The 17,164-nt window shown below is 42.9% G+C and overlaps 1 protein-coding gene across 1 annotated transcript in view; it reads left to right on the top strand.

The window, feature by feature from the left end:
- Stacl (SH3 and cysteine-rich domain-containing protein) overlaps positions 1-17,164 on the top strand; it is a 58,779-nt gene that overhangs the window by 25,133 nt on the left and 16,482 nt on the right. The window contains 2 exon segments of the mRNA XM_070283809.1: positions 13,129-13,280; positions 14,021-14,080. Coding sequence (XP_070139910.1) covers positions 13,129-13,280; positions 14,021-14,080 — 212 coding nt within the window.

Below are 17,164 nucleotides of genomic sequence, written 5' to 3'. Positions count from 1 at the left end.
AACAGCCTATAATCGCAACTTAACATGCTAACAGCGCAGCAGCAGAAGCAGGAGCAGGTTTTCCAAGGAGCCCTGGCAGTGGCTGAAGCATCAGGGCAAACATCCTTCACATGCCGGATATCGCACAATCTCGTCTAAAACAAAAAGAGAGAAAAAAAAAATACAGCTTGACAGGCTTCAGCCTCTGCCCCAGTCAGTGGCTTCCGAGAGGTTCGTGTTGCACTAAATGACTCGCCCACAGCCCTCATCCTCATCCTTAACCAGGACCCACCTCTCACATATGACAGGAGGGGAAGGGAGGCTGTGTCGAGTGCGTTGCACTGAATTTTACAGCCTTTGTTGCTCTCTCTCTCGGCTGAGCTTGTGTTTTATATGCGTTTATCTCTCTGGCTGCCCTGCCCGGTGCATGTGATGCTGCTTGCTGCCTGCTGCCTGCTCCTTGCAAGGATCCCAGCTGGCTGTTGTTGCCCGCTTTGCTTATTGGCAGAGAGGAGGTCCTTGTGCCTGAGTAACGTTTACAAACATCCAGTTGAGTGGCTCTGAGTGTCATTGTTCTTGAACATTTGAACATGTGTTGTCAATGCGAGACCTGGCATAGCTGAATGCGTTCTTTTAAAAGCTCTACAGAGAGAGAAAATGAGGGGGATAAGATTTAATTACTATAGGAAAGTAAAGGAGATTCATTTGATGTAATATTTTCCAAAAGGTTAAAGAGATTTTTATTTGATTTCAAGAATTTTCTTTTAGTTAATTTCTACTTTTAATTTCTATTTCTTTTTTCTTTACTTAATCAAAGAAATGTTCTATAAAATTGCTTAACCCTGAAGCACGATTTGATTCAAGTTTTAATTGAATGTCTCGCGGCTGCAAAGGATAAAACTTTTATCCCTCTTTTGCCACCTTTTCGCCTCGCTGCTCACTTTGCCAATATCTTGGCCAAATCCAATATAGCCTAGCCGCCAATTGCAAGCGCAGCAGAAGCAAGAGCAGAAGCAGCAACAGCCAAAGCAGAAGCAGGAATCAGCAAAAGCAGAAGCAGCTAGCAGCAGTCACCAGGGCAGAAGTGCAGCTACAACCATTAGCATTTGACAGAAGAATAGAAGAATGGAATAGAAGTCAACAGAAGTGGGGGCCAAGTGAGCCAAGCCTCTTGGAGTGCGAAAAGGCGAGAGATGGGGAAAAATATTTGCGCTGCCAGAAATTGACAACTGTTTGCTTAGTTGAGAGTGTTTGCTCCGAGCCTTCGATGCAGCTGCTGCTGGCACTGAAAGCGGAAATTTGACACTCTCCTTGCCACTTTCACTTTCACGTTCACTGTCACTTTCAGTTGGGAAGAGAAGGAGCGGCAGCCGCAGGGCCATAAACAGGGGAATAGATATAGTTGGAGAAGGAGGATAGTGCCGGCAATAGTGGCCCGGAGGAAGATGAAAACATTCCATTTGCTAGAATGTTGCGCGTTATATCAGCTTACGTTTTAATGGCACTGCTCTGGCAGTCAATGATATAGTTTCGTTAGCCGTTCGCCAGAGCAGAAATCTGCAATTACAAGCTGCTGTTCATGGTGGCGATGCTGCTGCTGCTGCTGCCGGGACCTATTTGATTACCAATTGCTGGCGGAGCGAAGGATATCTGGTGATGGCTTTTAATTGCCGCATCCATTTCAAAAGGAGCACTAATGCAGCAGCAACTCGTTCGCTGGAAAATGGAGAAGACAAAGAGAGAGAGAGTGGTAATTGGGAACAGGATGGTTTCAAGGATACTGCCAGGGATTAAAGCTGAAAGCCATGAAAACTTCGATTAGGATTAAGACTTGTTTAAAGCTTTCCTCTTGTTATTATTTAAATTTGAAATTGTAGCCAAGTTAACTTAACTTTAATCCATCAACTTGAATTGCTGGATTTCTCTTTTCTAAATTACTTTCACTGTCGCCTCGAATATCGATTAAGATTGTCCACAGACAAAGTTCTTCCCCAAAAATCAGGCTAGTCCAGAAAGTCTATTTTCTTGTCCATAAATTTGTAATACGTATTTCCACAGAAAACTTTTTTTTGAGGCAAAAAACAACAACAAACAAACTTGCCACCGGCAGAAGGGCACTTTCCAGCGAATCGATAAAAAGAAATGACTAGCAGGAAAGTGTAAATAGAACTATTTGACCCTGGACAACATCATAAATATGTCAGACGTTGACCAAAAACAATTTGTCAGCAAAGGGACTAGGACTAGGGAGGGTCTCTACCGTTAACATCTAATAATATTATGTTCCGCCCGACTTTAATCAATAAATTGTACTATTAGTAAACTGCCTGGAACACACACACCCAAACCCCCATCGCCTGCAGTTTGCCTTGCAAGTTTGAAGCTGGTTTGTTGGATGGCCCGCAAATATTTGTGTGCTGCTTGTGGCAGACTCGTAACGATGCCCGAAAATATGAGTCCGACAAGGACTTATTTGCCGGGCCCACAGGCGGAGGAGAGATACCCATGCACACACATGCGGGTGTGGCAGCCACATCTTTGCTCCTTCGCTGATGCTGCTCCTTGGCTCCTCACGTGTGTGTGTGTGCCTTGGCTGGTCGTGCTCCTTTGGCATCGTTTGGCTAACAAGCTGCAGCTGCAGTCCACTGGAAGAAATTAAGGAGTTGTGCTTAAAAATATCCTTGAGCTTGGTTAATTAATAATATATTTTAAGAATCAATGTAAGAGTCTTCTTTAGAGATATTTTTTTAGTTTTTAATATCTTCAAAATATATTTTCTTGCCCAAATAAAATTCCTAAAAAATATTCCATAAAACTTTCTCCAAGTGCATCACCCACCCACCATCAGTTTCCGTATTTTTTGCACTCTCCCTTGTCTGAGGCCAGCACAATGTATGAAGGATGCCAGGCAGAGTCCTAGCTAGGAGCAATTTGTCGGGCCGGAGCTGGGGCCGGAGCTCAGAGCCGGAGCTGTCCTGCCCGCTTGCTTAATTTTACATCAAATTTATAACTGACTTATTGGCACTTGGCACTGGGATTATGCCTTCCAGGCCAGCACTTCCCAACTGCAGAGATGCCTTGCTGCACTGCACAACTTATTACGTATACGCAGCGTGTGAGGGAAAAGTTTTTGCCAGCCTGCGGGGCACAGAAAGAGAGATCAGGTAGTTGGAAATTCAAATAGTGCCGGAAGGGAGGTGGAAGCTCGGTCCAAAGCCCCAAACCGAAATACTTCATTTATGCAATTTGCAATATTGGCAACTCAGCACAGGAGTGGCCGCATCCCTAGGCTCTCCTGTCCTGTACCTCACCGCTGGCAGCTGTCGTCGGTTTGGCTCCACCTCCTTGTACTCACCCACTTCTTTTTTTTATCAAGAGCAATTTTGCACTTTCTTTGGCTTGGCCTTTTAATAAATTCCGCCAAGCTTTGCATTTTCAGCAGTTTTTCCCGGCAACATTTCTCCGTTGCCACCTCGGCTGCTGTTTCGTGTTTCGGTTTTCGTTTTTCTTCATTTTCCTGTTTTTTTTTTCAGCTGCTCTTTGTGCTGATTTTAACACTTTTCGAAATTTCCGAGTAGGCCACGAAATTGGCAGAGGGCACAAGCCAAGGCAGGCGGCTGGGTTTGGGTTTTTTGGCACCGGCTTCCCCAGCTTCATTTTTTGCTGGCATTTTAATGAAAATTTAAATAATTGAAAAGCGTGTTGCAAGTGCGACAGGCGGAGTCCGCGTCCGCTGATAGTGCTGCATATTAATGAGACCAGCTTCCGTTCGCTTTAAGGGCACTCAGTTAAAGCGATTTGGCAGGTAACCAAAAAGGTGTCTCCACATCTCCTTTGGCTGCAGCTTGCACAGCGTTTGACAGTGACAAATGAATGCTTTTATGGCCGCGACCCCGTCCACAAAGAGCGGGCACAAGCATTAAAAGTTTCGTGTTGGACAAACTGACACCCCAAGGCAGGTATTCAGAGAGTACATGGAGAAAAAATGGGTTGTTATTCTTAAGGATATCATAAGGTTTTCAAATCTAAACTGTCTACTTTTCTCTAAGAAGTTTGTTTATTTAAAAATCATCTTATTTGTTATAGTAAACTCTTCCTTTATAAACTAAACAGCTTCATAATTTTTGATATATTTTCCCTCTGTGCATTTACACACACCTAAGAAAAGCTTGTCGTCATAACCTAGGTGCCACATCTCTCCTGCACAAGTGTGTGTCCTGCTAAGGCTTTGGCTTATGCCTTGACAGGAAGTGGTCCCGGCTACTTACCACGCAGTCATGTCCAACACTTGCCTCTATTTATACAGACAGCCTGCTGTCTCATGCTTCCTACTCTTGATCCTGCTACTGCTCCTGCTCCTGGTATTTCTCCTCGGCCGTGTCCTGTTTACCAAACGAATTAAATTGTTCGCCTCGAGTGTATTTTGTGTTTTGACGCACAAACATGCTCCGGTGTTTTGTTGTTTTGTTGTTTTGAGCCTGGAGGCCCCCTCGTTGAATTTGTTAATCTGTGCCACTCAATCAGCGAGAGCTGCGAAGAGCCGGGTGAAAGCCATCGTTGCCATCAATTTTAGCTCCTTGCCGACACACTAATTATGCACGTGCCAGGGATACAGTGGGGGATAACCCGAAAATAAGTGGCAAGCAAATGGTAACTAGGAATGAAGTGAGAATGCTTTGGAGGGTAAACTAGATAGAGGGGATTTTCAGCTGAAAATGTATTAAAAAGTCAAGTAAACTATCTCTTTAAATATAAACCATAAACTGGTAAAGCTTTAATTGTGATTATACTTTTAAATCCTTGAATTTATTGTACTTCTGATAGGCTTTACTCACGACATTAATCCACTTGAACCATCGTACATACACCTGAAAGCCCCAAAGATACGCCACGTACGCTGTCTCTATCTGTGCCAGAAATTGTGCTTATTAAGTTTTGCCGTCGATTGGCATTCACACGGGGACTCTCTGGTACGCCCACCTGGGCCTATATGATTAACGACTGCATTCGCACTTATATATACTATATACAAGCTGGCCGGGGAGACAAATGTGACGAGCATTTGACATCAATTATCGCGCCTGGCCTTAGCCAAAGCTATATAACGTTGCCATAGAATCCGTCCCCGCCTCTGGGAGCTACGTGAGCCAGAGCCCCATCGATTTTCATCCATGAAGTTGGCTTAAGCCTGTCATTGAGTAACGCGACTCGTGTGCAGGCAGTCAGGCAGGCAGGCAGGAAGCACAGCACACGGAACTCGAGCCAAGGCCAAGTTAATTGATTTTTTATTAGCAGGCAACCAGCTAACCAAATGCTTGGTATATATGTATATATGTGTATATGGTATACTCACCTGAAGGCCGTCACAGTTACAAAACTCCAGAAACTCAAGGCTTTCTAAATCAAAGCCTGGCAGAAGTTTCAATTCACCTGAAAAAGTTCTCTTTGGTACATATTGCTTTTATTATTTTCACAGAAAAAATGAAAGCGGCCTCTGTATATCATTGATAATTGAAAACTAACCGAAAATAGTCGAGTTTTTGGGCTATATTTGGTGACTACAGTGAATTCAGCTTTAAGCAATTTTATTGAAATTTTCAAATAATCTTTATAATAAATTTCTAATAAATACAGATGAGTCTTTGCCTCTCTTTTCATCTTAAATTAAACTAATTAAATTGCAAATAAAACATTTAAAATCATTAAAACTAAATTTCTTTAATAAAACATTTCAATTTAAACGAATTTTCAACATTTTTTGAACCCCTCAAAAAACCCATTATGTCAGTTTCAAGTTAACAAAGTGTTCACTGTATCCGGTTTGGCAGAGTGACAGCGCTTTTCGTTGTGATGAAAAACCGCAACGAGATAAAAAATTGACAATTTTCAATTTGAGTTGCGGAAATATTTTGATTTCCTTTCTGGTTTTGTGCACAAAAAACGTGCAGAATTCGCCTGGGCATGGGCATGGGCACATATGCTGGCAGGGCACCCCAAGCGGTGTGTGTGTGTGGGCGAACGGTGTGTGTGCACTCACATGTCCCGCTTGTCGCAAATATTTTCCGCTCCATTTCCCGCAGAAGAAAGGCGGGAAAAGCGGAGGGGGGCGGTGATGGTAGCTGGAGCAGAAAAGCCACAGCGGACGGCACTTTGTCAGTGCAATAAAAGTTTGCGTGTGAATTGTGCTGCCCAGAAGACAAGAAGAGGGCTTCAAGCTGCTGCTGGTGTTTTCCTGATGCTGCCGGCTTAATCAGCTGGGAAAGGAGTCAGCGGGGGGGGAGGTGGCAAGGGGAAAGTAGGAAAATGTACGGGGGCCTGGGAAATGGACTCTGCGGGGCCTTTGGGAAAGCATGCACTTTAAATTATGCATATAATTCGCCCGCTCGCCCCACCAAGTAATTAAGTAGATAGCAGCCAATGTGAGCCCTCACTGCGTATACGTGATACGTACATAATATAACCATCTGCATATGTATGTGTGATTTGCGTGAGTGGGCGTGTGTGTTGTCAGTGATGAGTTATCTTTTTTCTGGCTAGTAATTTTAATAGGATTTAATATATACAATATTTAAATTTATTAGTATTCAATTATAAATGAATATATTCTTCATCAGTATGAACAGGCGAGTTAATTTGTATAAATATATTGATTTACAGACTCTAAAATGAGGGTATTTTAGATATTCTCGATGATATATTAAGGCAAGAAATCAAGTGATTAATTCTTTTATTTTTAATATATTTCTTAAAATTAAATAACTAATATAAATCAAATCACCCCTTTCTAGAAAATCTAGCTAGTTTTTCTCTACATTTTATGAGCACCTCTGTCATGAGTATGCCAGTGTGTGGTGTTCGAGGTGTAAGCCAGCCTCAAATGAGTATTTACGAGTGTGTGGGGGCGAGTGTTCGAGCCTGTGGGGAGTGCGTTGTGAGGCTTGGCAGCGTTTTAATTAGAAATTCATGCGCCTAGTTGAGCGGCGTCAGTAAACTTTTGTAAGCTCCGCTTGACTGGCTCTCACTCGACTTGACTTACGCCCCCGTCGGAATCGGTATCCTGAGCCCAGCAAAAAAGAGTTACCTTTCCGTAGTTCGTCTTTTTTATTTATTTTTTTGTTTTTTTGCATATTGATTGATAAGCTAACCCGGCCAAAGTATATGGTATATAGACACGAAAATAAACTAAACCATTGAGGCTGTTGATAAATCGCTTTTAGGCTGACACGTCCTGGCCATTTATCAAAGCAATAAAAACAGATTCGATAGATGGGCAAGGTCAGATTGCCGATTCATTCTACACATTCCGCATGCAAATTGAATTAAAGCAATCTTAATTACATCGCCCGGATTAAGCTGTGAGCTCAGGAAACCGAAAACTTTCACCGCAGAGCAGGCGAGGCGAGACGGTTGCCTGGGTTCTGGTTCTGTTTCTGATTCTGGGCAGGACGAGCACGTAGCCTGGCCAGGATCTGCTTCTACTTGGTGCTGGTGGTGTGGCGGCGTAAACCGAGTATGTCATTTATTGAATCAAAAACCACTCAGCTATTGAAAATCAATTTGCACTGCAACAGCTGCGGAAGTCTGAATCGGAGGAAAGGAAAGTCAGTCTACGGAAAAGTGTCCGCACGACCACATGGCATTTTCCGCTCTACACTTGCAATAATAATAAAAGTACATGAAAAGCAGAAAACTCAGCACTGTTTGGGGGGGTGTGTGTGTTTGTGATCAGCAGTCGTTGCACATAACGCCTTTTAAACCAATTCAAAATCGAGTTAAGGGCCCCAAGGACGCAACATTCACCTGTATGCAAAATGATGCGGCAGAGCCACTGAAAATTGATGGCAGTCACGTAGAGGAGCCAGACCATGGAAAAGCTCACATGGAATTTTCCTCGTTTTCCGTTTTGCTTTTCTTTTTTTTGTGTGTGTGTGTGTGTGTGTTTGGCGGCGGCAATAAAAATGAAAAGCCCGAGCGAAAATGCAAATTACATTCAGAAGTGGAAAAGATGTGAAGATGCAAGTGTCATTACAGGAAGAATCAGAGGGCATTTCACGGAGCTTAACCAGGCGCACACACATCCTTGAGGATTTTCCCCCATTCGCCATTTTCTGGGCTTAATGAAGGGGTCCAGGGTCGCCTCTACCCTTACTCTCTTTTTATTTCCCAGAGAGCAGCTTAGGGGGCCCATTGGTCGTAAAACAAATTGGGGAGTTGCCTTACACCACCACACCACCACACCTCACCTGAAAATAAATAAAGGCTACACAAGGTCCCACCCCCAAGGACTCTGAGGCGTTGAGCCTGAAGCTGAGCCGATTACCCTTATCAGCAGCAGCTGACCCAAGTCCAGTTGTACTGCAAATAGCACTCTGCAATTTTATTTGTGGCCAATAAATTGCACAACGGCATTCAGCTTTCGTATGCGACTTTACATATTTATCAGGAGCTGGAAATATGGCAGGAATGGCACGAGCTGCGGTGAGCCTGGCCACAGGATAACCCGCAACCGGACAGGTTTGACTTGCCTGTGTCAGCCAGTCAGTCAATCCTTGCTCTTGCCATCTCTCAATCGCCAGGACTTGGGGTAGTGTTATTGTTGCTGATGCCAACTGATGCGGCGGCTGTTGTTGGTTGTCAAATGCAAACTGTGCCGCCTCAGAATCTCGGTCTCTCTTTGCTGGATATCCTGTACTTTTTTGGTATAAAAAGGGGTATATAAGTTTATTAAACACTTAAAAAAAATGACAAGAGAAAATTACTTCAGTTTGGGGACTTATTCAGCTTTTAAATAACTATTTATCTTTCTCTTTCTCAAAGTGGACACTTAGTTAACGAAAAGATAAACCTAATCCCTGAAAATCCTCTCGAAAATACACACAAAACTTTCCTTAATAAAGGACCCCGCCTTAAGACCGCCCTTCAATTTGGAAAATTGCTTTTAGATTTGGGCCCAAATTTTCAGGCCATCAAAGGTAATTGTGTGGAAAGTCTTTAAGGCTGATTATATATACTTAAATATATATATTAAATCCTTGAATTACTGGGTATATAAAAGTCCTTTCTGTAAGGTTTTCCTTAGGCCCCACAGAGTTGTGGCTGTTGCAGATGTCTGTTGCAGTTGACACAAGCAATTTGGCGGCTCTGTTAATGAAAATTGAAAAGTGTTTCGCTGGCATTACGCATACGCCAAGGGGTCCCAGTCATGGTTGAGAGTCCTGGATCTATGATGCATTGTGAGAGCGATGTGGCTGCATAATCGCTGTTCCACATTCCTGCAAACAGGCAAACAACAAGCAAAGCCATTAGAAGTTGCAACACCCCCCTGTAATCCCCGTTTCCCTAGTTTTCCCTGGGTTTTTCCCCGTTTTTCCCTTCCATTTTCTCCTCCTGTTTTTGTGTCGAGTCATTTTTGCGCTCAAAAGCACTCACTAAAACAAATAAACACTTTGCGCATTGTTTCGTTTTGACAAATGCGTGTAATTTACGGAAATGTTGTGTTTGTCCATCCTCTTGCTCCTCGCCAAGTCTTGGGCGTATTTGCCGAGCTCTTGGACTCCTCTCTCAGCCAGACTGACAATTAGTTGGTGCTGCAAGCTGGTCCTCCTCCCTCTTGGCCAGTCTCCCTCGCAGTTACACTTACTCCAGATTACAAACTGGCTGCAACGGGCCGCTAGAAAAATATAGGTTAAAATGGATGCTGCCAGTATGGTAGCCTTCTCTCTGCTGCTCATCAAAGTGGCAATAAAATATGCTTTCATATTGCCAGCCGCTCGTCGAATGGCTCATCGTGGGCCAATTGAGGCGCTTATTACAAGGTGGCCCTGGGAGTGGTTATAAGGGGGCGGACGGTCGGTGGTGGGTGTGGCAGCTGCTATCGGCCTGTGGTTAAGCAGATCAAGCATGGAATCACAAAGGATCCGAGTCCTTTGTTGCCCCGGACGCTTTGTTGTGGCCTTAATGAGGAAATTTCCATTGGCCAGCTTGCGCTTGAGTTGGCAATTTACGATACCTTTGTGGTTTCAATCTAGCAATGGGCAACATAATTAAAAATTGTGACAGCCATAAATTTTGTTTTTGGGTTCCTCTGGAGACGCAGATAATTAAACTCGCCAGTCCAGTCTCTAGTTCCCTCTTCGGAGGGCCTAAAAAAAAATGGAGAGCAAAGCTCTAAACTGGCAGAAAGTAGCTTAAAAAGCCAACTGAAATCAATTAGGTCGCAATTTATGTCAGGAGAGTGGAAGCCATAGTTTCTGAGGGAGGTTGGGGTTGGTTTGTGAGCTCCACTTTAAGCCTTTTTGGGTCCCTGGCAACATTTGATTTCAGGCTAGCTGCAGCAGCAGCAGCTGCTCCTGATTGCACTGCCTGGCAGGAGGATGCCCACATCTCCCTGCTGTCCGCCCGAATATTCCCCAAGCTGCCCTCCTGCTCCTCCTCCTCCTCTGCCCATTTAGCAGCTGGCTGCGGGCTTTGACGTCGCCTTTTGGATGGGACTTGGCCTGTTGTAAAGTGTCAAAACGTGTACTTGTCGCTGGCAGGATGCTGCTGCTGCTGCTCCTGCTGCTGCAGCTCCTTTAATTTGAATTTTATGCACTGCATGCATAAATTTATGGCCCGGGACCCGCCTTCAAATGGCGACGACAATGACAAAGGCAACATGACAGGCACATGTCCATTATGGCCAGACGCCACTCAGGCGGGAATGTCTCCAGCGCTGCCGCCTTCTACTGCTCCTCCTTCGGCATTTAAATGTGCTGGTTTCCGCCAAAAGAGCACAGGCCGGGGGAGAGCTCAAGGTTCTCTCTGCTTATCTTTTGGCCACGTCTTGAACTCTTCTCTTGACCCAAGAAAGTCCCTGAGCCGTAAGGAATACGATTAAATCGCATAGGGGCTAGAGGGGAACGGGACAACAATATTTCCATTTCCGGAGGAATTTGTGTAAAAATTAATTACTCATTAAATATGGGCGCTTTTGTGCTGGGTGAAAAATTAATTTTTAATTGCCATTGTGTGTGCTTTTTCTCACTGAGTGAATTAATTTTTATCGGCAAATTCTTTGCAATCGCTAAATGGCATTCCAGTGAATTTCATTCTGGGATACATTGATTTTGATATCGCTGGGCGCGCCATATGGAAGCCGAGCTGCATGGCAGCCTTAATATCCTGCCTGCCTGTCAGTTGCTGCCCACCCACCCATTGCCGCCTCCCGTGTGACCTCGTCCCCCCCAGCTCCTGTCGGGCTGTCAAAGTGCTAAAAATAACATGTTGAAAATGGGGTTGGGGGAAAGCGAAAAATTGAAGGAGAACCGATACCGATACCGAAAACGAAACCGAAACCGAATCGGAAACCAAAATGGGGAATGCAGGCGAACGATGCACGGTGCGCGTTTCTGCTGCATTATAAATACCGCAATCGCATTGAGTGCCATGATTTTTAACTTGTTTTGACTGCTCCTCGTTTTCCCACACTCTCTGTCTCTCCACTGACATCATAAAATCACGCTCCACTTCTGTCTGCAAAGTGCGAAAATGCTTTCGAGATGATGCGATTGACGGGGCTAACACCGAAAAGTTAATGGAACTTGACAGGCAGTGAGCGAAATTATTGAAATTGAAACAATGTGGGGTCCTAGAGGGTATATAGGTTTACCAAAAAAATTCCTAAGTACTAAAAATCACATAAAAAGCATTCAAAAAGCATGCTTTCATATGATAACAGTGTATTTTATGAGCTTAATTTTATGTAAAATGTATTATTAGAAACATAATTAGTATCAACTTTCAGCTTTAACTATTCCATAATTTTTTACCACCAACAACAACCTGTTAATAGCCGCGATTCTAGTGGGTTTGTGGTGATAAAAAAAAACTACGAAACTAAAGCAAATTAAATGCATGGCCAAAGCTCATCTAATTATGCAACGCACTTGACAGATAGCAACCAAACCGAACTACTAACAACGCACGATAACAACGAGGATAGCAATGGCAAGGACAACTAGGCTTACTAAACTGTGACCCCATGTCACACGTGGTTTTAATTATTGTTACAGGATATGCTAGTGCGTTTGTGTTTGTGCTTGTGTGTCCTGTGTGCGCCTCTGTAAGTGTGTGTGCGTGTGTGCTTGGCATAATTACATTTTGTGGCATTCAGCAAAGTGTTGATTATTAATTAAAATGGCTTTATTTAACGGCTGGCGTTGGCCATCATTGTATCAGTTAAATATTTAGGCATTCCTTTGCCTAAACACTGTCCATGTAATCATGGCTCCATTATGGCATAACGAGCATTTTAAAGGTGCACAGGGGTAATTTTGGGGAGAATTTAATTATTAGTAAAATACTATTATTTTTTAAATGCAATATGGATAATAAGTATTCTTAAATAATAGTTTTTCACATTTTATAAAAGCTTTCATGTCCCTTTTACTCGTCGAATTTACTCGCCATCTTTACTCGTTATCTTTTCTCGTAGCCTTCACTAGCAGTCTTTTCCTTACTCGTCGACTTATATGAAGTTATCTTAGGCTTATCGTCTTATTTCGTTGTATTCTCCCGTAATCTGAATCCTCTTAGCTGTAGTCTTTAAGGTTACTTACTCGTCGTTGTTCTCTTTCGGCTTCTGAAATCGTATATTTTACTCGTCCTTATGCTGGTCGTCTTTGCTAGTCATTCCACTCTTCATAGTCAGGGTCTTTACTCGGTGTTCTGCTTGATCTGTTCGATGGTCAAAGTTTAGGGAAATCGCACTCGCTATATTATTTCGACATATTGTTCACTCACTTTAACTTTGTTTGGGTAATCAAATAACCTAACGAATAAAAGTTATCTAGCTTAGACACGCTAAGATTGCTTAAATATATATTTTTTATTTATAATTTACTTTTTGTTTACAAGCAAATCTATATTTAATTTTCCCCCAGTGCACGTTGTATTTAAGTGTCCTGTGTATGCATGTGGCTAAAACTGAAATCAAAATGGTTGGCAAATAGCTGCAGACAAAGTTGTGCTGCGAGTTGCGAGTGTTAATGGCTTGTAATTAAACTGCAACGTGAGACGTTTAAGTGGAAATTGCATTTTGGGCTAATGCACATCCTTTTTGTTTTCTCTTCCCCCCATCTCTCTTTTTCTCTTTCTCCACGTATTTTGCAGAAGGATCTGTTCGTGAGCAAAGTTGAGCCAACGTCGCCGCGAAACGAACGCAAATTCTCCGCTGCCACAGCGCCATCGATGAAAACAAAGTGGCTGAAAGCATTTAAGAGCCTAAAGCCCGCTGGTTCTGGTTCAGCACAACAAGCGGATAGGTGAGTACTGGTCTAGGCATTTTCCGTACGGTTTTTACCCACCCACCCACCTGCCATTTTCCTCGAGCACCACCCAACCACCCACCAAGTCCAACCTTGCCCGTTACACAACATTATCGGGCTTGAAGCAGGGCCCATTAAGTCGAATACAAGCCGCGGCAGCGAGTATCTAGTATCTACGTATTTATAGTGCTTATAGTGGAGCGGCAAGGGCGCAGGGCCGTCAGATACAAAATGAAATAGTGCGGAGGCGGCGCCACAAAAAAAAAAAAAGAACTAAGAGGGAAAAAAGGGAGAATTGGAAAATCGGAATAGTGGAAAGTAGCGGGGGTAAAGGGTCGGACCCGCACATTAATATGACTAAAAGCTTGCGGAAAACGCGAAAAATTATTCGGGCATTCAAGGAGAGAGGAGCAACCGCAGAATCCGCCGGAATCCCTATCGTGCTCACAAAGGCATTCCTCCTAATATTTGCACAATCCGCATTATGCAGGGGGGGTGGTGGTGGCAAATTGCACTTGCAATTTACCAGAGATAACCAGATAATAGTACCTAGGTTTAAGCTAAGCTAAGTCTCTACTCGCCATAATAATGATGATGATCTCTCCTCCACTTCTTCTCTATATAAATTTACGTATAAACCATCTCCATACAAACACTAAATGCATTCAAAAAAATATATAAATAAAATGCAATGCTTTGCCCAACTCATGTCTCGCGATAATCGCGATCTAAATCAGCCAACCAACACCCCGACAAAATCAAATGTACCACGCTGTATCGACCGTATTGACTTTGAGGTAACCGAAATTCACCAACAACCAGAACACCCTGCATATGCTATAGTTAACTATATATATATAGACCACATATCGTGTACAGAACATACATATATATGTATATATATATGCTAAACCCCCATTCGATACGCCGGGTTGCTGTAATGTTGCACGCAAATGTAGACCTTAGCTGAGCAACTATAGAACCCCGCTTGGCCCCCAGACTAATTGGTTTCGAATATCACACGACACTTTAGCATTATTATTATTTGTTATGTTATTTGGTAAATCGATTTAAATTTCAATTTCACACACACACACACACACTCTGTATATAGTATATAGTAATTTCATTTGGCCCGGGGCGCCATAAATTGCACCTGCTCCCAGCTTCCAGGCCCCAAAACCAGTACCAATGCGCCTCATCAATCACGTTCGGCGTGGCAATTAAAAGGTTGTTGCAACTAAATCCACACAGTAGAGACAATGCTTTCTCCGTCCGAGATCTGGGCCTGGGCCTGAATCTGGATCAGGTCCAAGTCCAGCTAGGAACAAAGTTTCTTTCCACTGCCTCTCGGTTCCGATAACTACGGCAAATGTGTCGCTGCTCCATATGTTCCGGCCAAGTTTCCGGCTGCTGCAGGGGGGCGGCAGCCATTGAGGCATTGAGAAATATGCGAAAAATTGCAAAACTATAAATTCTGCCATTCGCCTGAAGTCCACCCACTCGCATAGATAGAATGGACACACTTTTAACGCCATGTACACTGGGAGAGGAAATTACTGTGAATTTAAGGGAATTATTTTTGAAAATTGACAGAAATTCAGGTAATAGGATTTTAAAATTGAAAATCTCAGCTTAATGTAGGGAATACAGAAGCAAGTAATAAGTTCATTTAATAAACAAGAAACAGAATAATAAATATGTGCTAAAGCGATTAGAGCATTTGTCAATGAGATTAACAATGATGGTGAGAGTACACTGCAATTTTAAGTAGTACATATTTTAATACCTCTTCAGAGTATTCAAGTTTTATTCAGAAGCTTTCAAAGCAGTGAATTTCATATCTCCTCCAATTTAGAGTGTTTTCCAAGCTCAGTGTACAAACACGGCCTGCAATTGTTGGCATTGGCAGCCTTAAAAGTGCAAACTGCAAAACTGCAACTGCAGCTGCAGCATCCAGTGGCAACAATACTTAATTCCGTGCCGGCAGCTTGCCCTGCCAATGATGATAAATCGGGAAATCTTGCCGGCTTAGTGAATGGAAAACGAGGACTGGGGAATGAGAATGGCAAAGGGAAAACGGGAAAAGCGGTGGGGGGGCTAACTGGGAAACTGGGAATGGTGTGCTTAAGAGGGCTTTATCTCTTCAAACTCCATTGCGAAAATATTCCCCGAGTGCATGGCATAAATAGCACTCTCATACATATACTTTATATATATGTACAATACACAAACGTGACAAGAAAATCGCAGTTAAAAGTTCGTCTGTGTTATATTGCAAAAGTTTTGTGCCGAAACTAAACCACAGGCGCCCCTCTAAAAAGCGGGGCAGTTACTCATTTCGCCGTGGTCCCGGTTCCGGTCCTGTTTTTGGTCCTGCTTATTGTGGGCGGCTTTCTGTTTTTCCCTTATTTATTTGTGCATTTATTTTTAGCGTCTGAGTTGCGTACAAAATAATGAATTTGTTATGAGAATAATTATAATTAAAACCATTACTCATGCTGCCAAAAGTATGTATGAAAGCATTTCCCTTTTTTGGTTTTAGCATTTTGCAAATAGCTGCGCACCTACACAAAACAGCATCAAACTTTCAATATTGATATAAATACCCCCCAAACCTGCGACTAGTTAATCCCCCTAAGAACCCTCAAATCCTTCTAAAATCCCATTTAAAATCTCAATTAATCGTAATTAGCCCCGTAAAATCCCGACAAGTACTGTGTACATACCAAAAAGCAACAATAATAAATACCTGTAAATTGTACCTGACTTAGATTATAATCGGCCTCGGGCCTAATCTGTTAGCTACGTCTGACTGACTAGTTTGATCAATATTTAGTTTAAGAATATATATATAAACTCGTACTCAGTGTCATCGTGTCAATGTTCATTTGTAGTTGCCCATCACCGAGTTGCACTTTCTCCCGGAAAATAACCCATAAATCCGGAGTCTCTGTGTTTTTGTATATTTAACGCATTTGCAACAAACAGGGGAGAGAAAAAACAGCAAACAACTGAATGAATATTGTGCCAATGTGCTCGACTGAATTTATTTGCCAGTCGGTCTGGTCTGGCCTGTTCTGTTCTGTGTGCTCATCTGTGTGCATAAGCCACTTACAAACAATCAACGTCGAGTCCTGGCTCCTAGGCCTTCGAGCCAGCTCCTCCGCCTCAGCAATTGCCCCATTGTGGGCCTCCCTGGCTGCCTGCTTTTTTGGTTTTTGTAAATAAAACAAAGTGCCAAAGCGGGGTGAAGCGGTGGAAGCACTGCAAATTGGTTGTATCCTGCTCTCGCTCTTTGTTTAAATATGAAACATGGAATTGCTGAAAATGAATTCGATGTGTACACAATATAAATAACACAATAATTTGCATAAGCGCCGAGGATTGAGATATCCGAGATCACGAGCTTGTAAAGCACTCGGTGCCCAGTGATAAATCGACCAATTTTCCAGCAAATCCAATTAGGTTGAGTATTCAGCACAGAATATGGTGTACAGATATTTTTTTTTAAATACAATTCTTTTTAATGTGTTTCTTGTTCAAACATACACGCACCATTGCTCTGATTAATGTGCATTGTCCAGTGTCCAGTGTCCTGTGTCCGTTGTCCTCGTCCCACTGTCCATTGTTCACGCCCCATTGTTCATTGGCCTTTGTGTTTGTTTTGTCTTTGTCACTGTATGTGTGCATAGCCTATAGATATACAAAAACATAAAATCCCATAACAGCAGCAGCCTTCAAATGCAATGGCTCTCGTAACGATTTATGAACATATGTTTAGCCATTTTTGGCCAACTGGGTTTCCGCGAAAAAGTGCAACACATTTGCGACTCCATTAACGGGTTCCCGCACTAACCATTTTGTTGAATCCTCTCCTC

The sequence above is a fragment of the Drosophila kikkawai genome, chromosome 2R (genome assembly GCF_030179895.1).
Source record: "Drosophila kikkawai strain 14028-0561.14 chromosome 2R, DkikHiC1v2, whole genome shotgun sequence".
Lineage (NCBI taxonomy): Eukaryota > Metazoa > Arthropoda > Insecta > Diptera > Drosophilidae > Drosophila > Drosophila kikkawai.
Note: the sequence above shows the minus strand (reverse complement) of the source record. Positions and strands in the feature narration are given on the sequence as shown.